Raw genomic sequence first — 23,877 nt, forward strand, 5'->3', positions numbered from 1 at the left:
ATTAATTTTCAACAATTCCAAAGCATAATATCTCTGGCTATCTTAGTACACACTCACACGCGATATTCATTTGCATTTTGGCAGGTTTAACTAAAACACTTGGTAAACACGTTTTAACGGCATGCCAACTCATCAGAGGTTCCTTGCCGCTCTTTTCATAATGAACACTGACTTATGTATCCACTTCCAACGAAACAAAACCAATTACCTTGTTGAAGTAGTTAAGAGACCATGAAAAATTACATATAAGACACTACCATGGTTTTCATCGAGGCCATCCAAACATAAGCTATATTTCGAACGCCACACCTTTGGTCTTCGTCAGGCACTGAGGTTAATTGAACATGAGGCTCCAAAAAGAGAATATTCGTTCGTTCGTTTTCACAGGTGCGTTTTTATGTGCTGCCATTGGTGCATTTCGCTCACATCGTTAATAATAATGACTTATACGCTTAAACTACTATTCAATCTGTTATTAATAACGATAATTAATTGGTGCATCAGTCAAGTAGGTGTTGCACTTTGTAGCCCACAAACAAGGATTACATCGTGTCAGCAAAGGAGGGATTACATCACAGTGATATTCTTCGTAAACTTCTGTTATTCGTCTACAAATAAGAAAATATAGAGACAAAACATCATAAGCAAGCACGCACAATATAGTTCAATGCCATTTATTTCAGTTCCCCCGCCTTAACCGTTAGACTTTCAAGATTTGATTGAAAATTCATCCTTTCAGCTATTATACGTTTACCAGTAGACATAGTGCAAGTTCAGAAAATTTGGTGCTCTTTTAGAAAAAGTACCTATCAGCTGATAGATTCATCTCATCTTTTCATCTGCATGCTCGCTGGATGACGTATTCTGAAAATAAACGCTAAAAAGAAGTTACATGTTCATTACTTAAAAAATTGCTCAGGGTAAGGGTTAGGTTAGGGTTTAGGGTTTAGGGTTTAGGGTTTAGGGTTAGGGTTAGGGTTAGGGTTAGGGTTAGGGCTAGGGTTTAGGGTTTAGGGTTAGGGTTTAGGGTTTAGGGCTAGGGCTAGGGTTTAGGGTTTAGGGTTAGGGTTGGGGATGCCATATAAAATGCTTGAGCTTCACTGCCATATTGCAATTACGTATGTAATCAAAAGAATGAAAATATGTTTGAAGGTATTTCGTTATCACTAGCCTTATTTGATCACTTAGAGGACAGTGTACGCATCATGCTTGTAATTGGACAGTGTAATAGGACAGTTAAAGAGGATGTTATAAGAAACAGGTGAAACCTGCGTAAGCGGATAGAACGCGTCGTGTACGCGCGCTATTGCCTCGCATTTCACCAAGTTAAATGGTGTTTTTCTTTATATTAAAGGGAGAAGTTTTATGTTGATCATTTCTTAGAGTGAAGCACAATAATCCAGCCAGTAACTTACTTTGACAAGAGTAAAGCTCCATTCTCATTCCGATAAAGCCAAACCAGTCCATCGGAAGAACTCGAAGGAAGCGAGCATCAATGACCGGGTTAATATTGTGATACACTACTGTGTCCCTGTCAGTGTTTCCTGGGAAAACCTGAGTAGAATATTGTGGGATGTAAAGTTGACGAAGCTATGCATTACACAGGAGCGCTAACTCTAAACCTAGAACCTTAGTTGATGCTTTTCTACATGTTTATCAGCAATCAAACATAAATATAGATATAAACTAATACAGTTTGATCTCACTAAATTCTACTACTCGTTCTCTAGCGTTCTCAAGTATCTCGACTTCATGTTTGAACATATGATGGACCTCGTAATAGCTCAGCTGCCTGTAAAGTCGCTGTGGCGTAGTGTTAGGGCATTGAAGCGCAGAATTCGAATCTCTGAGGTTCTATAACTCATGGAAACTCTTTTAAGAGTTTAAAATTGTTTTTCTTTGGATCACCCTCGCAGCAAAAAGGAAAAAAAGCATCTTGCTCAAAAAGTCATTCTCGTTTATACCGTGTCTGATATGTCTCCGTTTCGCCTGTAGACACTGTAAGGTTGTCCATCATCGCCATATTGTAGCTTGTATTTAGTAACCCACTGATCGTAATCATGTCTCCCTTGCGTCGCTATGCCTATTACCCTTGTGGTTTGCTGAAGATCCACTTGAAGCCACTGGTTGGTGTTTTGCTCACCAGCTCGCCAGCCAGCAGATACAAACGCCAACGGGGCTTTGGCCCCCTTGAAGTGTAACCTGGCATTTTGTGGGACATGTTGATTACTGTACACGGACGATGCACTGATCTGCGAGTCAGTAATAACTCCACTTTCCATACCTAGGGGAACTGGGCCTTTTGATGACTCTTCACCTGTATTTTGGACAGAGAAACACAATCACACGTATTGTGAAGGCTACCATTAATGACTGCAGATACTTTCAACGTTTGAACAGGAATATCAAAATCACTGCAGTTTAAAGTTTCGATTTCGTCTTTAGGATCCAAATTAGAAAAAAATTAACAAATGAGAACTCTCCGAATATTAAAAGTCTCTGAACTTCAAGTGATGATCAAGTTCTTAAATGTCATCTCGTACCCCGGACGGTAATTAATACCGCGGTACCTTCGGAATATCCAGAGGTTTTTGCATAGGGATTGCCCTGTACAATCCCAAGATGTGTTTAAGGTTATTGCGTTCAAGTTTCGCAATGCGTTTTCGTAGGGACAGACTGCATTTGAAATTATGAATGAGTTTTAATTGGGAAAATACGAATCTTCAACGTCTTAGAGAGCTTCTTATTTTCTTCATCTTTTTGTTTTGTTCAGAAATGACCCCCGCAGTATTTTCCCGCGCAATATTTTTTCTTTTAAACCACACTCGAGGACTTTGAAGGTAGCAGATATACGACGTCCAGAAATGGTTCGGTTCATTTCAATTCAATTCTAGTGATCTATGTAGTGTGTAGTATCAGGTGCCAAGACATAATGAAAACAGTTTTTAAGGCAATCTAATTTGAAACGATGTCGAACGATGATCTTTTTCAAATGAGAAATACTGAACGCAACCTACGAGGATCAAGGAAACTTGTTATCTCATACGTTAACACAAACTCTTATGGTCTTCATTCCTTCAGATACACTTCTGCAAACATATTGAACAAACTAAAAGAGAACCTAAGATCATTGACGTCCTTGAATGAGTTTAGAACTAAAACATGCCAAATTTCTTTTGAACATCAATGCATTTGTTACTTACAGTGGTTAATGTACTGTATATAATATACGATTTTACTTTTATTTATTTATTTTCTGTTTTTCTTTTTCCTTTTCTTTTTCTCGGAGAAATTAGCTATACAGCTACTCTTGTAAATCCGAAGAAGATGAGGGAGACTCCGCAAGTATTGACGGGAAGCCTCTTGACACAAAGGCAAGAGGCGGCTGAGACTAGTAACTCCTCAGTGATGTAAGTGCAGGATCTTAGACATTAATTTTGAGAATATTTTTCTACTCAGCCCTACTTACATTTGCGGCTGACGACTTTAAACTCTTCCTTGAAAACCTGACAGTTGTGCTGCTCAGATATAAGAATATATATTTTTTTAAAGGAAATTAATTAGTCATCTTGGTTAATCATCAAATAGAGACCCATCGTTAAATTATTAGCACAAAGCTGAAAATTTCAGTTCTGTGTCTCAAATCATGAATGTTACCTTCTTTCAGTCCACAAAATTATTTTAAGAATACCCAACTTAACTAACTCTAACTGCACTGTTCTTGGGAGGACTTTGCAAGTGTCATTTATCCAAAGATACTGAAAATTTAGAAAGTTGGCAATTTTTTTATTTGTCAATACTCGTGGTAACGCCGCGAACCATTCTCCGCTCGCGTTTATCAATAGACTAATGAAAATTCGACATTGCACCATAGCATAAATTGAAAAGGATCAAAGGATAGGCACATTACTAAGACAGATAAGACAGATGGTAAATTTGTACTTCTAACGTCGAAAAAATAATCATTTTATCAGAAAGATGTCATGAATTAAATGAAATCTCAGGTCAGAGGATTTCGTGTTCTGATATTCCACTATCACCCAACACAAAATCCATCCGTAAGCTTAGTCCGTTCTCATGACAAAGCGAAGATCGTAGCTTTTTCGTCTTTTATTTAGGTGCGTTCCGGTGAATAGACACATACAAACTTTTTGAGATGCCCACTTCTTGTGTGGATCATTACTTAAAGTAGATAAGACAAATTTTTGTTACCTTTTTGACATATAATTGAGTGTAAATAGCTTCTTCGTCATATTCCAGTTCTTTTCCTTCCTCAAGAGGGAAGACTCCTCTGTCGTTTAACTCACAGGTTCCTCTAGTTTTGGAAACTTTTCTGAAATTTGTTGAAACGCATCGAGGGTCTCTCTGACATTGCAAACCACAGGATATCAGGCTTGTAAAGTGAAATGTTTTTAGCGTAAAGCCTTTAAGTCGGCGATTATTGCGAGTTATCACAGGACATGAAAGAGACGCTTCCTTACAAAGAAATGCTTGAGATGCTACGACTTCAGACATTAATAACACAACTAAAACAGCACACAAAAAAAAATTCATTTCGGTTTTTTTTGGTCAAGACTTTGCCTTCGGTGCGTATAGTCAACTTTGTAACAGCTTCGGGAAGATTTTAATTAATTTAAAAGGAGTTCGTAGATGTTTATTTAATATTCTTCTTTTCAAATATATTTCTTTTCTGTCCAGTTATAATCAAATGGACGGGCTAATTGAAAGAATGCTCTGAGCGCTGAATAACAGAATAATCAATTTTATAATCGTTCATTAAATGTTAAAGAGAATTATTTGTCTGTGCCAAGTGTTGATTACGTCAGCCATTTTCTTTTATCAATTGTTATCATTAGAATGCTGTTGTGAACTATAGAAGCTTCAATGCAGTTGTTGAAATGGTAATTGGTATCCGGCAGTTTCTTTATAATTTATTCAGCACTTATTGTCCTAAAAGAAAAACTTTCTTCGTAACCAACACTTATTCTCATAAATAAAATACACTTTGTAGTAAACTACACATAGCCGGTTACATTTGAGTTGAGGATAAATGCGATTCTACTTCCAGTCATATTCTGCAAAAATAAGCATCTGATCTTCCTAAACTCTTGTCAACTTATTGGCTTGTCTCAAATGTAAACTCTTTTCTCTCATATCGCTATAACTTACATAATAGCCGACTATCAGGATTCACCTTCAAATATTTTATTCTATAAGCTTGGGGTCCTACGGTCTGCAATGTTAAAGAAGTTAAATTAGGTTAGCTTCCAGTGAAGTTTGTTTTTGTGACACATTGGTATTCAAGATAAGTATACAAACGCTAAGAATTGGCATTGCATGTGATAAAGAAATTTTCGAAGGGAGCATTGAGTAGGGAAAATTTGAAGTATACCCAAGCCGGACTCTGAACGAATTTTAAATAGCTTATGTTAACAATAGTGTTATTTTCTTTCAGAGTATATAAGAGGGTCCCTAATAAGTTTCTCAGGATCTGGGAATGGGCTTTTTTAAAGGCTGGAATCCGGGAATTTTGAGTAAGAGGGAAGCGAGATGCTGGATTGCTATAGTGAATGGGAAGCGGGAATCGGTGATTTTGAGGAGCAGGATTCGGGAAATAATCACTTCAAACGAACCGAGAACCAGGATGTCCGTTGACGGAAATGAATGAAGAAATTGATCTTCTCAGTCCATGAAAAGCACCAGGCACACAGGCTCACTAGCATTCAAGGGGCGGTCGGGTTGGTCAGCGAAACTCTTCAACTATTGCGCGGGAACGAAAATTCTATGAGAAGCGAGGTTGCCAGTTTACCAAAAAATCCTCAGTGGTTCACAGAGTAACTTGGTATCTAAGACTGCTGCGTCTAACGGACTTGAAACCCTCCAGCAAGTCTCAAAATTATACCGATATGACACTCGTTACTATTGAGTTGTTTGACATTAGACGAGGCACATATTTGCTCGGTTGTGCATCACAAAGATAAATTTTTCACTGTGTTAGATTACGCAAGAAACTTTGGAAATGCAGCAAAAGAAGGCTTAAAGAGGCGAACCAATTGGGCGGCGTACTATTTTACAAATCTAAATTCTTGGTATCCTCTATCCGAGCGTGCCATGATCCTGTCAGTAGTTTAACCGTTACCACCTGCACTAATGGCACCGCAGAGCATACAGAAGATGTGCGGACTGGGCATAAACATTTGTTGCAGCAGCAAAAGTAAACATCGTTTTGCAGTGCGTCAGCGCTCTGTCAGATAGGAAACACCGATGGCAAGAGGTTGAACTGCCCAGTTGTACCTCTATCAGAGAGAAATTTAGCAGGGCGGGCGGGTCAGCCTCGAACACTCTGATTTCGAGGAGCAGTGGGAAACAAGAAGAAGAGGAAGACGGAATATTAGAGTACAATTCCACGTGTGATGATGAAGATATTCCATCTTTGGAATGAGAGGCTAATTCTCTCCTCGGAAGAGGTTCCCGCTTCGGAAGAAGTATTCGCTTCAACAGCAGAGTTGTATTCAGTTAATTTTTCTTTATTTACATTGTTATGAAACAATGGGATTGCTGTCACCTTCTGTCTTTCATGCACTTGTTGACATTGCTATTCGTTTCTTTGATACTTACCTATCTTTACTGATCCGTTTTTGGTGCGTGATCGAAGTTAAACGGAAGGAAGTCGTTACCGTGACTAGCCTTGAATGAACGATATCATCATTTTGGTGAAAAGAGAGAAACTTACGTCCGACGGTGACCATAGACCTCAATGGATCAAAGCTGGTTTAGAAAGCCATCACCCAACGATGGGGCCCGCTTACTTCTAGAGAATGGACCAAGACAAAATTGCATGATCAAGATCAGGATTGGCCGATATAAACCGTCGGGAGAACGGGATTGAGAGTTAATTTTAGTCGGGATCGTGGGATTGAACAACCCTTTTGGGGACCCTCATTAAAGCTGTCAAGAAGTTGAAACAAGGCACGGCAGTTCATGCTGAGAACTAACACACTGACCTATACGTAAAATATAAATAACATCTGCATATCAGAGAGCATTGTGGTATTTCTGCAAAAGCACCCGCTATTTCACGAGGATAGATAAAAACAAAATAAACATCTAGTGTCCTTAACGTCGTCGCTCTTGTGGTGGTAGCATACCCGCTTAGTATTAAAAAGCCGTCCACCTCCCTCAATCACCATGGCTGCCGGTGCATCCATCGCAACAGGTGCACTTGTACTCATTAGCAATATTCCTGCACAATCCACCATTTAGAAAAGGATTTTCTACACAGTAGTTAATGTCTGCGCAAAATAGAAGACTGAAATGATGTCTTCGTTGGAAATTGATGTCGATTCAGAACACGAGACTCTAAAAGAGCATGTTCGTTCGTTTTTAACAGGTGCGTTTTAATGTGGTGCCACTGTTACGGCGTTTCGCTTTTGCAGCATTAATTATATCGACTATTAAGCTAAAACTGTCAATAATTAACTACTAGTCAGTCAAGCTGCAGTTGTACTTGTTGTACCAAAATCAACGATCACATCGTGTTAGCAAAGGAGGGATTGAATCACGTTGAAACTCTCATTTAAGTGCCGTTATTCGGCCACAAAATAAAAATTAATAAGGAAAAAACTCCCATTTAATCTGTTATTAATAACGATAATTAATTGGTGGATCAGTCAAGTAGCTTTTGCACTTTGTAGCCCACCAACAAGGATTACATCGTGTCAGCAAAGGAGGGATTGCATCACAGTGATATTCTTCGTAAACTTCTGTTATTCGTCTACAAAATGAAAAATAAGGAGAAAAAACAACATAAGCAAGCACGTACAATATAGCTCAATGCCATTTATTTCAATTGCCCTGCCTTGACGGTTAGACTCCCAAGATCTGATTGAAAATTCTTCCCTTTAGCTCCTATACTTACCAGTAAACATGCAAACTCAGAAAATTTGGTGCTCTATCAGAAAAAAACCTATCAGCTGATAAATCCATCTCATCTTTTCATCTGCATTCTAACTGGATAATGTATCAAAATAAGCGCTAAAAAAAAGTTACATGTTCATTACTGCAAAATTGAAAGGATGCGATATAAAATGTTTGAGCTTTACTGCCATATTGCAATTACATATGTAATCAAAACTATAACAAAATTCTCGAACGTGATTGGTTATCACCAGCCCGAGTAGAGCACTAATAGGACAGTGTACGCGTCATGTATGTAATTGGACAGTGTAATAGGACAGTTATAGGGACAATTAACACGTCATACCTGCGTAAGTGGACAGAACGCGTCATGTGCGTGATGTTTCGCCGATTTAACTCTTGTTTTATTTTAATTTTATGAAGACGTATAACCGATGTCCAGTCTCTTTCTTAAACGTTTTCATAGTTTTGATTAATTGGTGACAAAACCTCGAGTCGTCCAATTCTCTCTGGTAATCATACTCGTAATTAACAAATCTCCCCTTTAGCTGCTACACATATCCTTGTAAATTAGTTAGAAGAATTTGATATAGGACCAAGATGACAACTTCTACCTGATAAGTTTGAATATTCTTATAACCTGTTTGCTGGGTAAGGTAAGGACATTATAGGGAGAAAATCCATGTTGATCATTTCTGAAAGTTAAGCACAATAATCCAGCCAGGGATAAACAGATTAACCAGTAACTTACCTTGACAAGAGTAAAGCTCCATTCTCATCCCGATAAAGTCAAACCATTCCATCGGAAGAACTCGAACGAAGCGAGCATCAATGACCGGGTTAAGATCGTGATACACAACTGTGTCCCTGTCAGTGTTTCCTGGAAAAACCTGAGTAGAGTATTGTGGGATGTAGAATTGATGCATTATACAGAAGCAGTAGGTCTAAACCTAGAACCTTAGTTGATGCTTTTCTACATGTGTATCAGCCATCAAATATAAACATAGATATAAAGTAATACAGTTTGATCTCACTAATTTTTTACTACTCGTTCTCTAGCGTTCTCAAGTATCTCTACCTCGTCTCAGACCCACCAAAAGCAAAAAAAGGAAAGTACATATTTGAACATATGATGGACCTCGTAATAGCTCAGTTGTCTGTAAGGTCACTGTGGCGAAGCGTTAGTGTATTGGAGCGAAGAATTCAAAGGTCTGGGGTTCTATCGCTCTTGGGGACTAATTGTTTTTCGTTGTCCCACCCTCCAGCAAGAAGGAAAAAAACAACTTGTTCAAAAAGTCTTTCGTATTCATACCGTGTCTGATGTGTCTACGTTTCGCTTGTAAATCCTGAAAGTTAGTTCATCATCGCCATATTGTAGCTTGTATTTAGTAACCCACTGATCCCAATCATGTCTCCCCTGCGTCGCTATGCCTATTACCCTTGTGGTTTGCTGAAGATCCACTTGCAGCCATTGGTTAGTGTTTTTCACGCTAGGTACCCAACCAGCATATCTGACCGGGTTTTCGGATCCTTTGAAATGTAGTCTAACATTCGGTGGGGCATGTCTATCATTAAACACGGAGGAAGCGGTGATCTGTGAGTCAAAAATAGCACCGCTTTCCATGCCGAGGGGAACTGGGGTTTTTGGTGATTCCGCACCTGAAATTGAGACAGAGAAATACAATCACACAGATATTGATTTGTTCATCATGGGATAAAGGAGGACTTATATTTTTCATTATTCTCATCACCTGTCTGATTGATATTGTATGGTTATTGTAAGGAGAAATTCTGTCTTGGTCACTCGTGGGAATTAAAGGCTTGATATCCACTTTGATTTAGAAGTGACCTAAGCAACAATTTCCTCGGCAATTTTTTTTGACAGCATTCGTGGACTTGCAAGGAAACTATAAGAATCGCAGTGTTTCAAGAAGGTTCGGGAATGTTTGCGAAGGTTCGCGAGGACGGCAGTCTCCGCACCTATTGGCGGATAGACAAGAAGCAGCCAGGACAAGAAACTCATTGTAATTTAAACACGAGGTCGTTGACATTAATCTCAAGAATACCTTTCAAACCAACACTACTTACATTTGCATTTGACGACTTTTAAATCTTCCTTGGATGCCTGACAGTAGTGCTGAAAACATAAAACATCATTTTATCGGGAAATCAAGGCCAAACGATAAAAACATTCAAAGAAAAATATGAGAGATAGAAATTTTTCACATCTGTCGTCGATATATGAAAATTTTATGAGAAAGATACCACGAATGAAAGACAAATATCTCGTGGAATCAGTAACACCTTTTTCTTCGTCTTTTATCGAGACTTTTTTGGTTACCTTCGTGTCGTAAAATTGGGTGTAAATTGCTTCTTCGTCGTATTCCAATTCGTTTCCTTTCTCAGTAAGGAGAACTCCTATGTCGTTTAACTCACAGGTTCCCTCTCTTTTGAAAACTTTTCTGAAATTTGTTGAAAGACATCGAGGGTCTCTCTGACATAGCAAACCACAAGATATCAGGCTTGCAAGGTGAAATGTTTTGAACGTGAAGCCTTTCAGTCGGCGATGATTGCGAGTTATCACAGGACAAGAAAGAGACGCTTCCTTGCAAAGAATTGCCTGACATACTTCGATTTCAGGTATTAATAACCCAACTACAACACCACACAGAAAAAAATTCATTTCATTTTTTTTTGGTCGAGACTTTGCCTTCGGTGTATACACGCAGCTTTGTAAAAGCTTCGAAAATATTTCAAATAATTTATAAGGAGTTCAGAGACGTTTTTTTTAATATTTTTCTTTCCAATCATAGTCAAGTGGAAAGGATGCTCTGAGAGCTGAATAAAAGAATAATAAATATTGTAATCGTTCATTAAATGTTAAAGAGACATATTTATCCGTGCGAAGTGTTAATTTCGTCAGCCATTTCTGTCTGAATAAACACTGAAATATATCATCTTATTCAAGGAATGAAAAATAAATCAAAACGAAACTGTGAATTTCGCCTTTCCTTAAAATTCAGATCTAGTTTATCATTTATTGTCATTTAAGTGTTCTGGTCAACTCTAGAAGCCTCATTGCCGTTGCGAAATTTATAATTGATACTCGTTTAAAATTTCAGATCCACTTTATCAATTGTTATCATTCAAATGTTGTTGTGAACTAAAGAAGCATCAATGCCGTTGTTGAAATAGTAATTGGTATCCGGCAGTTTCTATATAATTTATTCAGCGCTTATTGTCTTAAAAAGAAAAACTCTCTTCGTAACCAATACTTATTCTCATAAATAAAACACACTTTGTTGTAAACTACACATAGCCAGTTACACTTGAGTCAAGGATAAATGCGATTCTACTTCCGGTCATATTCTGCAAAAATAAACGGCTGATCTCTCTTAACTCTCGACATCTTATTGGGTTGTCGCAAATGAATACTCTCTTATGTCATATCGCTATAACTTACTTAATAGTCGATTATCAGGATTCACCTTCAAATCTTTCATTCTGTAACCTTAGCATCCTACGGTTTGCATTGTCAAAGAAGTTAGGTTAGGTTAGCTTTCAGTGAGGTCGCCTTCGTTTGTGTGATACATTCGGATTCATGGTAAGTACACAAACGCTAAAAATTCAACGAGTCACAAGCATTGGTAGGGAAAAATTAAAGTCTACCCAGGCCGGAAAATGAACTAATTTTAGATAGCTTATATAAACAATGTTGTTATTTTCATTCACAGTATGTAGGCTGTCAAGGAGTTGAAACATAGCACGGCAGCTCGTGCTGAGAACTAACACACTGAAAAGATTAGACCTATAAATAAAGTACCAACAACATCTGCATATCAGAGAGCATTTTGTTATTTCTGCTAAAGTGCGTGCTATTTCATTTCATGAGGATGGATAAAAACAAAATAAACATCTAGTGTCCTTAAGCATGAAAAAGCCGTCCACCCTCCTTGTTCTGAATGGCTGCCGGTGAATCCATCGGGACAGGTGCACTTGTACTCATAAGCAATATCCTTGCGCAATCCACCCTTGAGATGTCTGCGAAAAATAGAAGACTGAAATTACAGATACAGATAAAGACCTTTATTAAAGCTCCCTGAATCGGTTTTTCAGCAAGAATACAAACAGTTAAAAGAAATAAAAATAAAATTAAAGAATGTAAACTATAGTTGCAGCTAAATATCTACATCAGAAGAATAAAAATAATGAATAATGAGGTTAACCTAATAGCAGCTTGTTACGAAAAATTGTTGCGTGCCTTGCGTGACTGTTAAGAAGTTTCGTGAGTATGCTTATTTAAGCCTAGAAGTTTCTTGAATATTCAATCAGTTTCGCATCACTGCGCATCAATAGTTTTTCAAGTTCGTGTAAAATGCTGTAAATAGTTAAACGTTGGAATGCTGCTATAATTAGGTTGGCCGGAAAGTTCTAGAATCTCATGCTGTTAAGTATTTAAGCCAATTTGTTTAACTATATGCATGACTGGTTTTTCACAAGCTGAGTAGTGTGATAAAGGTAGAGTTTACTCAAAAGTGTAACTGAGGTTGAGTTTAACGGCAGTTGTGATTATTTGAAGTTTGGCAGAGACTGTATATCAGTGTTTACTGTGACGAGTTGTTTTAGAGTTTTGCAGCTATGAAGACTACGTTCATCATGAATAAATCATCTTTGCTGCTGTTCTGACATCGTTCTGTTTAGCTACAGACAATCGTTTCCACTTAACGATCACTCGTAATACAGCTAAGTAAATTGAAACGTAAATTTCCTGAGACATTTTAAACACTTAAGATTGCTGCTTAATGAGTTACACAGTTTCGCTCCTCTATAAGCAAAAGATCTCTGACCAGTTGACAGACAGCAAAAGGGTATATCCAGGGTACTAGCTGATCGAGTTTGCCTGTCATGAACACAAGAACGCAGCTCAAACTCATTTGCAAGGTAGTCTGGAGCAAGATTATTAATGCACTTAAAAACCATAGTTGCATCATTCAATTTAAGTCTATCTTTAATAGGGAGCCAATTCAATGATCTTACATCGCCAGAAATCAAGGACATTTCGAGCCCGCTAACAATTGTCAGCGGTATATCGTAATACACTCCGGAACAGTAGAATATCAAGATAATTCAATATGGCGGCGATCATGGCTCGATCTGCAAAGAAGCGTGTTTCGTACCATGACTTACACAATTTGAGCACCGTAGATCTTCTATTTGATGAAAAGAAAAATAAAAGAAGACCGGCAAGTAAATCTTTGGGATTTTTCGAGGCAGAGCATGACTGTTAGTTTCGAAACGCGTAACTTGTGTACTTTTCTGTTAGGTTTGTTCCGGTTTATTATTTCTTCGTTGGTTAATGATTATTACTTAGTAAGTTTCTATTTCAATCAGTTTCATTTAAGCACATGTACCAGATATTGTATTTCATATTTCATCGCTATAAGTTGCTGTCGACGCCACCAATTTTCTCTGCTATTCATGTACGATACGCTATCGGCGATTCATCTACAATCTTTAGGAGCTAGACCAAAGTAAGTTTTTCTTTATTTCACATTTAAGATATTTCCTTTTTGGGGGGGGGGGATACGTACATCGATTTATTTCTCGCTTTCAGTTCACTTTATAATCGCTTCATTGTTAATCAGGCTAGTGTTACATTTCTCAGGGATATTTTCTTAGTTTAATTTCTGCTGCATTTTCTTTTAGTTCGAACCACACATATTCAGCTACAACGTTACCATCAATCGTAACTACGCTATCTTCAACTTTACTTCGCCCTCTTCATCTGTGATTTCACACCGATCTCCTTATTTCGTTTGTAATTTTGATTGCGTACTTCATTTGATTAAACCGTGATTTATGTTGTGCGTTCGGATTGTCTTCTCCGCTACAATAGTAACCTTTGCAGGTTACAATGACATGATGTCAGAATTTTGATTTGCTTTTATTAAATTTATTAAGTTTTTTTCAATTAAATTTTCGCGCCAAGACTACTGAATTTGCATTTAACGCCTGGCATATTTTTATTCCGAAAAGGACCTGAGAACTAATTTATATCCCAGCAAGAACATAAACAAATATGGCCGATGATTCGTAGATCAGCGTTGCTCGTGTTTAACCATTTTAGTCATAGTTTTCAACATGGCGTCTCGTCACTTACTCAGCATAGAAAATAAGGGATATTCTGGCGCGTTCGGAAGTTTTTCGATGGGAGGAAATGACAATTTTACAGGATATTTTGACGCTTCAAACTCAGTAGCAGTCAATTCGATCGAGAGCAGTTGACTTCATTGCTGCACTTTCCTGTAATAGGCGAGTGTTTGGGATGGAGAACGACGGATTTTGAAGAACTGTATGGCGACTTAGGTCAATGAACAATGACAAAAGAACTGGCTCGGGAAGTAAGTTGTTTTTATTTATCGAGTCACTGTGAGGTTTGATGAAAAGCAGAATCAATACTGAATATGTCTCGATCGAGAGCAGACGGGACTATGAGCTCCTGATTGTTATATTTTAGAAATTTTACAAATTTCCATACAGTTTCCTATGTTATTTGGACGCCATTATGGGCGAAATGCGCAAGCGCGCCCGCCATCTTGTACAATATTTCTGCCAATGGTCCTTCGGAAATATGGTCATATTTTCTAAGTCTCAAAACGATTCGTCCAGCAAGTTTTGAACTTTTTGTAATTTGTCAATGTTGCTATTGCTGGTATTGCTCCAGACGTTTGAGCAATACAATAATTTGTTAAAAACGAAGGCATTCATAAGTAGCGACAGCGTTTTCCTATCCAAAAGATGTTTAATTCTATTGATTTGTTTTAACTTAAATAGACAGTTGGAAACACTCTTAATAATATGTTCGTTACAACTGAGGTTTGCATCCAGCTGAACGCCTAGGTCTTTGGCGACAGTCTCAGTGGATATTTGTTTATTAAAAAGTTTTAGTTTGAATAGTGGAAGTCTCCGCAGTAGTTGTGGTACTCCAAATATCAGAACTTTGGTTTTACTTGGGTTGATCAGAGGCGAATTTTTACAGCACCATTGACATATTTTTCTAAGATCGTCGTTCAAGGCAGAAATGGCCACGATTGAGTCGGCAGGTGGGAAGGAAAGGTACAACTTGCAGTCGTCGACATAGGAAGCAGAAATACAACGCTCCGGAACAGAAAGAAGGTCATCAACATAAATAGTAAACAGGACGGGGCCTAGAATAGACCCTTGTGGGACGCCAAACTTAAGAGGGAGTGTTTTAGAAAACGTAGAAACTGCATCGCCTATTCGAACACTGTTTCCGTTCTGATTTACGGCCAAAATATTGTTGTTAGATAAGTACTTGAACGTGTTGGTAATGAAAGAGGGTTATTGTCGCAAGCGTGAAAGGAAGGCTGTTTTTTAATATTCTAGAAGATATTTTGTCCATTCCTGAAGCCTTGTTAGATGGTTATCTTCTGATCACATGTTGTACCCAATATTCCGTGGTTTCACTAAGTTTGAATAATTCTTGACAGCTGGTGGAAGAAACAGAAGCAGGAGGTAACGGTTCGAAATTCGAATTGAACTCGTTTTGTGAAGCCAACTCGCTTGCTTTTCTGGCACTCAAGCTGCCAACAGAAGTGAAAAGTTCTTTTATGCTATTAGCCAACCCAGTGGGATCTTCAAAATCCATTGAGCCATCTTGATTCTTACGTGGCAGATAACGATTAGTAACTTTTCAGGTAGAGTTAGAATGTCCCCTACTCTCTACAATTTGAGCCCTGACGTAAGCTTTTTCGGCTACTGGGATCTCCCTCTAGACGAAAAATTTGTATCCATTCCAAAGAAGAGGATCCTTTATTTTCGACCGGTGCGCAATTATTTTGGACGTCCCAGAACAAGTCAGGAAATGCGTCAACCTGATCGTTTAAGTCGTCAAATACACTAATTATATGAAAAGGCGTGAGGGAGAGGTCATGCAGAAAGTTGCCGACTTTGTAATTTTTGTAGCTTCTGACAGTTACCTTACAGGGATTGATTCTTGGCTTTTTTAACTTCGGTGTTATATCTACGAGGATGTGATCGCTAATAGTTGACACTTTTGCCGATGGTTTAAATCTGCCGCTCGTATGATAATCGGAAATTTTGAAAAATCCCGCGTGTATTTTAAAGCTGTTTACGCCATTGTTCCAAAGTAGCCATATACGGTCATTTTTAATCGTTAAACAAAGCCTGCCTAACTTTAAGTTGATCCGCTTTTCTTGATACGCATCAGGACATCACCAGAGGCAACTACGTTTTCATTTGTGGTCATAATAAGGTCAATCAAGGATTCGCTATTCTCTGTAACTCTAGTTGATTTGTTGATTGGCTGTGTGAGATTAAAGGTCGACGCGAGACTCTATATTATCTAGAAGAAGGTTGCAGTTGAGATCACCCAGTTTAATGACATCTTTAGTCCTAATAGAAGAGACTCCATGATACTTCAGCAAGATCATCTAGGAAATTTAATGGTGTACTCGGCGGACGATAAACTGTACAGAGAAGGAATGACTTTGGGCGACGAAATTGCACTTTCATCCATCAGAGACAGCTGATATTTTCTCCGCCGCAGATACTTTGAAACTTTTCTTATTGTGAACACATAGACCGCCACCGGGTTTCTGCGGGCCGCGACCTTGTCTTAACAAAATGTAGCCCGGAATATGAATGCTCGCGTTGTCAACGGATTATTCAAGCCACGTCTCCGATATCGTACAGATATCAAAGCTATTTGCGGTGACAGAGTCAGACAGTAGTACAAAGTGTTCCCTCGACTTCAACAAGCGAATATTTAGATCAGCAAGTTAGTGAAAGTTGGTCCTGGCTGTGGATGAACATCGCCGCTTGAAATTTTCTCTAGTATAGAGGGATTGAAGAAACTGTACCATTATCTGAATACAGTCAGAATTGTGTCATCGTTGGAAATTGGTGTTGATTTAGAACGCAAGACAATAATAACTTTAATAGTAACATCCTCGTGAGGTTTTTCAGGAACTATTTAAAACTTTTTACAATTTATAAAAGCAAAAATGACAATAAAACTCGAAATCATAATTTATGATGGTATTTTACTAAATTAAATTCTAGAGCTTATGAAGGAAATGTCTGCCTCAATAGTGTGCCTTTTAGGGTGCGCTTGAAAGATGCTAATGAGGCACTTTGCCTAAGTTCATTATGCAAGTTATTCCATATGTTGGCCCCTCTGTAGGAAAATGTGTGCTGGCCTATAGCCGTTCTGTAAAGCGGAATCTGCAAAGAGTTCCGCGTACGAGTGTTACGAGTATGTATATTTGAGCGTTTTGTAAACTTGCTCGTTAAGTATTGAGGCGCAAGATCGTTCTGACATTTAAAGGTCAGAACGGAGTCTCTATAAAATAATTGTTCTTTAACAGGAAGCCAATTTAGCTCACGAAGCAAAGGTGTTAAGTGGTCAAACTTCCTAGAGTTTGTTACGATCTTGCTGGCAAAATTCTGAATAGATTGTAATCTGTTTATATTCTGGAGTGTGGTATTGGACCATACAGATGAGCAGTAAAGCATCTTACTAAAGACTAATGACGTTATTAACAACTCTGGTGTTTCCTGGTCGAAGCTCCTCTTGACTCTATTTATTTGGCAAAGCTTTGCGAAACAAGATGACATTACACATGAAATATGGTGATCGTAGGTCAGATGGGGGTCAAGAAAGACTCCCAAGTCCTTGGCAGAGTCTGTTGGCTTCAGTGTTTTACCCAAGAATACCACTTCGGGGTCTTCTGGTAACCTGCTTGACATCTGTCTGGTACCGAGGAAAAGGAGTTTAGTTTTATCGGGATTGATAAGTAGATGGTTCTCACAGCACCATTGGGCTACAATGTGAAGATCTTGTTCGAGCTTTTCAATGGCAGCATCAAGCTCAACGAGAGGAAATGACATGAATAGCTTTGAGTCATCCACATACGATTCTAGGTTGCAAAACGTCGGTGCCGTGGGTAAATCGTTGAGATAAATGTAGAACAACAATGGTGATAGGATTGCGCCTTGAGGGACTCCGTGAGTTATAGGTAGGGTGTCAGAGTAGGCGGAGCCAATTCTCACGTATTGCCTGCGACCAGTTAAATAGCTCTTGAACCATTTGACAGTAGAAGGTGAGGCTCCTAAGATGGAGAGTTTATGGAGCAACCTTGCATGGTCAATACTGTCAAAGGCTTTGGATAGATCTAATAGTACTAGTGCTGTTATCTGCTTTTCAACCATTGCTTATCCGTGAGTAGGATGTTTAAGGTCTCTGTAGAATGAGCTTTTTTATTGCCGCTTTGGTGTGAGGTAAGGCGGTTGTTTTTTGTGAGATAGGCGCTGAACTGGTTCAAAACAATCCTTTCGAGGACCTTTGAGGCTACAGCTAGCAGAGATAACGGTCTGTTGTTGGCAGCTTTTTCATGGTCACCGTCTTTAAGAATCGGAATCACCTCAACCTCTTTTCAGTTGTCTGGAAAGGATAGAACAATTGATGATGTCAGTAAGAGGGCTCAATATGACAGGGAGACAGTCTTTTAGTACACAAGCGCTGATCTTGTCAGGTCCCGGAGATTTATTCATTGGGAGAGATGATACAATTCGGCGAACTTCTTCAAGTGACACTGTCCGTAAATTGAATAATTCCATAGAGGTAGTTTCTATGCCATTTTCGGATGAAAAATCTCGGACTATGATGTTTTCCCTCAAGCGCTGTGCTGCGTCAGCGGCATTTAAGCCGACTTTAGCAAAAAACTGATTGAATTCGTTGGTTAAGACTGCCACATCCTTTGTAAAGGCTGGTCTCTGCTTATCTTTGGAGGGGATGGCGCGATTAATAATTTTCCAGAGTGAGCCAGAGTTGTTTTTATTAGCTGTGACCTCTTCAAAGGTGTGATCTCTTTCAGCTTCTTGTAGCTTTTTCTTGACCAAGTCACGGGAATGTTTGAAATTTATCCACTCGGTGTCTTGGCGAGACTGTATGAATTGCTTCAGGAGGAGATCTCGTGATCTCATAAGATGCTTGATTTCCTGGTTCACAAAGGGGCACGGTCTACTCCGAAGTTTAATTTGTTTCACGGGAGCGTGCAAGCTCAGGACAGACTGCAAAGTGTCATTTAAAATATTGAGCTTAGAGTCTACATCGGTTTGAACGAAGATAGTGAGCAGGGAATCCGCTTCCTTCGCTAGATCTGTGACAAAGATATCCGCATTATACTTCTTGTAACTTCGAGTGGTAATGTACTGAGGGGTAATCTTGGGTTTCTTAACCTTGAGCTTGACAAAAACAATTGAATGGTCACTAATTGGTCGATGTATTACGCTGCTAACAAGCACTGAATTGTTGGAGGAGACTAGGATAACGTCGAGCAGAGATTCATTGGTCGCTGTTATCCTGGTTGATTTTTTGATGAATTGTTTCAAGTTCATATCCGTACAGAATTTCTTCAAAGCTTTGTATTCAGTGCCTGTTTTCTTGAGGCCATCGCAGTTTAGGTCGCCTAAGATTGTGATCGGTTTGTCAAGCAGCAAGGCTTGAATATAGCAGACTCCAAAAGACTCCAAAAGGGCATCTTCGTTCCTATTAACAAGAGCGTTTCAATGTGGTGCCACTGGGATTCCATCATGAATTATATCGACTATCAAGCTAAAACTGTCAATTATTAACTAGCTAATCAGTCAAGCAGCCGTTGTACTTGGTAACCAAAATCAACGATCTCATCATTTCACCAACGGAGGGATTAAATCACAGTGACATTCTTCTTAAAGTGCTGTTATTCGTAATAAGAAAGTACAAGATACTTTTGGCAGTTTTTCTCAATTCCCCTGCCTTAACTGTTAGACTCTCAAGATCTGATCGACAATTCTTCCTTTCAGGTTTCCAAACTTTTATTTGTAAACAGGTTCAGAGAATTTTGTGCTCCATCAGATACAAAAACCCATGTTTAATTCCCATGTGTCTTGGTCACTCATGGGAATTAAAGGCTTGATTTCCACTTTGATTTAGAAGTAACCTCGGCAACAGTTTCTTTAGCAATTTTTTTGACAGCATTCGAGGACTTTCAAGGAAACTGTGAGAATCGAAATGTTTCAGACAGGTTCGGGAAATGTTTGTAAGGGTCCGCGAAGGTTCGCGAAGACGACAGACTCCGCACCTATTGGCGGAGAGAGAAGAAGCAGGCGCACAGGCTCACTAGCATTCAAGGGGCGGTCGGGCTGAGGTGGTCAGTGAAATTCTTCAACTATTGCGCGGGAATGAAACTTCTATGAGAAACGGAGTTGTTAGTTCACCAAAAATCCTCAATGGCCCCCAGGGTAGCGTGTTATCTAGGACTGCTACCTTAATTGAAATGCCTAAAGGACTTGAAAACCTCCAGCAAGTCTCAGAATTATGAGACTCATAACCTGTGCTATGTTTCAACTTCTTGACAGCTTACATGAGGGTCCCCAATAGGGTTCTTCAATCCCACGATCCCGACTAGAATTTTCTCTCAATCCCGTTATCAGGACGGTTTATACCAGCCAATCCCGATCCCGATCATACAATTTTGTCTTGGTCCATTTCCTAAACGTAAGAGGGCCTCTTCGTTTGGATGATTGATTCTAAACCAGGATGGATGGTCACCGTCAGATGTAAGTTTCTCTCTTTTCACAAAAATGACGATATCGTTCATTCAAGAAGTTTTCAAAGCACAAATAAGGTACGCTAGTCACGGTAACGACTTTCTTCCGTTTAACTTCAATCACGTACCAAAAACGGATCAGTAAAGACAAGTGAGTATCAAAGAAACGAATAGCAATGTCAACAAGTGCACGAAAGACAGAAGGTGGCGACAATCCCATTGTTCCATAACAAGGTAAATAAAGAAAAATCATAGCACATTCGAGTAGAGAATACCAAGAATCTGGATTTGAAAAACAGCACGTCGTCCAATTGGTTCCTATCTTTAGGCCTTCTTTTGTTGCATTTCCAAAGTTTCTTGCGTAATCTAACACGCAAGAAACTTTGGAAATGATGCGTGTCGAAGTTAAACGGAGGGAAGTCGTTACCGTGACTAGCGTACCTTATCTGCGCAAAACTTTAAAAACTTCTTGAATGAAACGATATCATCATTTTGGCGAAAAGAGATCGTATCAAGAAATAGTCCTTACGTCTGACGGTGACCATAGACTTCATCGGATCAATCCTAGTTTAAAAAAACCGTCATCTAACTAAGAGGCCCTCTTACATTTAGGAAATGGACCAAGACAAAATTGTTTGATCAGGATCGCGATTGACCGGTATAAACCGTCTGGATAACGGGATTGAGAGAAAATTTTAGTCAGGATCGTGGAATTGAAGAACCCTATTAGGGACCCTCATGTAAGCTGTCAAGAAGTTGAAACAGGACACGGCAGTTCATGCTGAGAACTAACACACTGAAAAAACAAGACCTATACGTAAAATACAAACAACATCTGCATATCAGAGAGCATTGTGGTATTTCTGCAAAAGTGCCCGCTATTTCATTTCATGACGATGGATAAAAACAAAATATACATCTAGTGTCCTCAACGTCGTCGCTCTAGTGGCGGTAGCATACCCTTTTAGTAAAAAAACGCCGTCCACTCCCTTTGATCACAATGGCTGCCGGTGTATCCACCGCAACAGGTACACTTGTACTCATTAGCAATATTCCTGCACAATCAACCCTTTAAACAAGGATTTTCTACACAGTGGTTAATGTCTACGTAAAATAGAAGACTGAAATTATGTCTTCGTTGGAATTTGAAGTTGATTCAGAACACGAGACTCCAAAAGAGAAGGTTCGTTCGTTTTTACAGGTGCGTTTTAATGTGGTGCCACTGACGCCGTGTTTCGCTTTTCTAGCATTAATTAGATCGACTATTAAGCTAAAACTGTCAATAATTGACCAGCTAATCAGTCAAGCAGCTGTTGTACTTGGAAACCAAAATCAACGATCACATCGTGTCAGCAAAGGAGGGATTAAATTACAGTGACATTCTTCTTTTAGTGCTGTTATTCGGCTTCAAAATAAAAAGTAACGAGGAAAAAACAACCATTTAATCTGTTGTTAATAACGATAATTAACTGGTGGATCAGCCAAGTAACTATTGCACTTTGTAGCCTACAAACAAGTATTACATCGTGTCAACAAAGAAGGGATTACATCACAGTGATATTCTTGGTAAACTTCTCTTATTCGTCTACAAAATGAAAATAAGGAGACAAAACAACATAAGCAAGCACGCACAATATAGTCCCTTGCCATTTATTTCAATTTCCCTGCATTAACCGTTAGACTCCCAAGATCTGATTGAAAATTCTTCCTTTTAGCTCCTATACTTTTACCAGTAAACATGCAAGTTCAGAAAATTTGGTCTTCTATCAGAAAAAGAATAACCTATCAGCTGATAGATTCATGTCATCTTTTCATGTGCATGCTCGCTGGATAATGTATTTCAAAATGAGCGCTAAAGAAGTTAAATGCTCATTAATTGAAAATTTAAAAAGGGATGCGATATAAAATGTTTGAGCTTTACTGCCATATTGCAATTACATATATAATCAAAGCTATAACAAAACTCTCGAACGTGATTGGTTATCACTGGCCCGATTTGAGCACTAATAGGACAGTGTACGCGTCATGTTTGTAATTGTACAGTGTACTAGGACAGTTAAAGGGACAATTAACACGTTATACCAGCGTAAGTGGACAGAACACCTGATAAACGCGCGATTTTGTCTCGCATTTCGCCGATTTAACTCTTGTTTTGTTTTTCTTTTAATAAAGACGTATAACTGATGTCCAGTCTCTTTCTCAAATGTCATCATAGTTTTGATTAATTGGTGACAGAGCCTCGAATCGTCCAATTCTTTCTGGTAATCATACTCGTAATTGACATACTCGTAATTGGCTTCGCGATAGTCTGATTTTATTAATCACTCGTAAGATTAGCGACCGTATTAGACTCCACTAGGTCCAGAGTTCCTTCTAGCCTCTGGGCACTACTCTTTAATGAAAACCAGTCCATTGCCCCCCCCCCCCCCCCACCCTTCTCCCCTTCCTCTGCCGGTACACGGATCCTTCGGTTTCACTTGTTGGAAGGAGGAGTCGTTGTAAAGTTGAATGTCTCTGTGTACGACGCGTCAACTCTTTAACTCCCAAGATCTGATTGTTAATTCTCCCCTCTAGCTGCGATACATATCCTTGTAAATTAGTTAAAAGAATTTGATGTAAGATCGAGATAACAACTTCTACTTCATAAGTTTCAATATTGTCATGACTTGTTTCCTGGGTAATGTAAGGATATTATAGGGAGAGGTTTCATATTGGTCATTTCTGAGAGTTAAGAATAAGTCTCTGTAAGAATCAAACATCTTTAGAAATAAAAAATTTCAACCCCCCTACAAATTTTGCATGCAGTTAGGCACTCAGGGGGGATGCACAAAAAACAGGGAAAACGTTTATCTGAATTTCTCCAAAAGTGCACCGATTCTGGAACTGAAACTACCCACCTAGCTGGTTGTATTGTTCTAGTTTTTAAATATGTAAAAATCTCTGCGGGCCTGCCTCTACTTTTTATAGGGGCAATTCGCGAAAAAAGCTCAAAAATCAGATATTGCATAATTTGGCGATGTTTACATCTAATGTTCTCAACAACAAAAGTTTCAGAAAAAATGAAACATGCGAGGCCTTGAAAGAATGTTATCTTATGAGCAATATCCCGAAGAGAAATATCGCCTCTGGTTGTTATCTTGTGAAAAACATTGATCAACATTCACTCGACGTAACTACTAACACATACCTCAAATCGTGTGCATATCATCCAGATTCCGAGTGCTGCCCCTTCTTTCATGGGAATTTGAGCAATCCGAAGTCCTCTGTTATACTCGTATGTCATTTAAAACATGTTAAAGTCGGCTGATCTATACGAAACTATCCT

At 38.8% G+C, this 23,877-nt stretch overlaps 2 protein-coding genes across 2 annotated transcripts; both read right to left on the bottom strand.

Moving 5' to 3' along the window:
• Positions 1 to 514: 514 nt before the first annotated feature.
• Positions 515 to 7,259, bottom strand: LOC136279636 (retinoschisin-like). The gene is made up of 6 exons (XM_066163575.1): positions 7,149 to 7,259; positions 4,213 to 4,365; positions 2,571 to 2,607; positions 1,965 to 2,317; positions 1,416 to 1,554; positions 515 to 608 (listed from the first exon to the last, which is right to left on the bottom strand). Exons 1-6 carry the CDS (start codon positions 7,257 to 7,259, stop codon positions 601 to 603), a joined length of 801 nt encoding a protein of 266 aa, XP_066019672.1. The 3' UTR covers positions 515 to 600.
• Positions 7,260 to 18,384: 11,125 nt separating this feature from the next.
• Positions 18,385 to 19,359, bottom strand: LOC136279637 (uncharacterized). The gene has a single exon (XM_066163577.1). It carries the CDS (start codon positions 19,357 to 19,359, stop codon positions 18,385 to 18,387), a length of 975 nt encoding a protein of 324 aa, XP_066019674.1.
• Positions 19,360 to 23,877: the final 4,518 nt, after the last annotated feature.

The sequence above is a fragment of the Pocillopora verrucosa genome, chromosome 3 (assembly GCF_036669915.1).
Source record: "Pocillopora verrucosa isolate sample1 chromosome 3, ASM3666991v2, whole genome shotgun sequence".
NCBI classification, from domain to species: domain Eukaryota; kingdom Metazoa; phylum Cnidaria; class Anthozoa; order Scleractinia; family Pocilloporidae; genus Pocillopora; species Pocillopora verrucosa.

Bases quoted from the DNA above. Each gene is read 5' to 3' on its own strand.
- LOC136279636 (XM_066163575.1), bottom strand. From the start codon at position 7,259: ATGGTGGATTGTGCAGGAATATTGCTAATGAGTACAAGTGCACCTGTT. The intron at 2,608-4,212 runs GTAACAAAAATT...GGGATTGTACAG, and splicing joins CTCAATTATATGTCAAAAAG to GGCAATCCCTATGCAAAAAC. The intron at 2,318-2,570 runs GTACCGCGGTAT...TCCAAAATACAG, and splicing joins AACCTCTGGATATTCCGAAG to GTGAAGAGTCATCAAAAGGC.
- LOC136279637 (XM_066163577.1), bottom strand. From the start codon at position 19,359: ATGAACTTGAAACAATTCATCAAAAAATCAACCAGGATAACAGCGACC.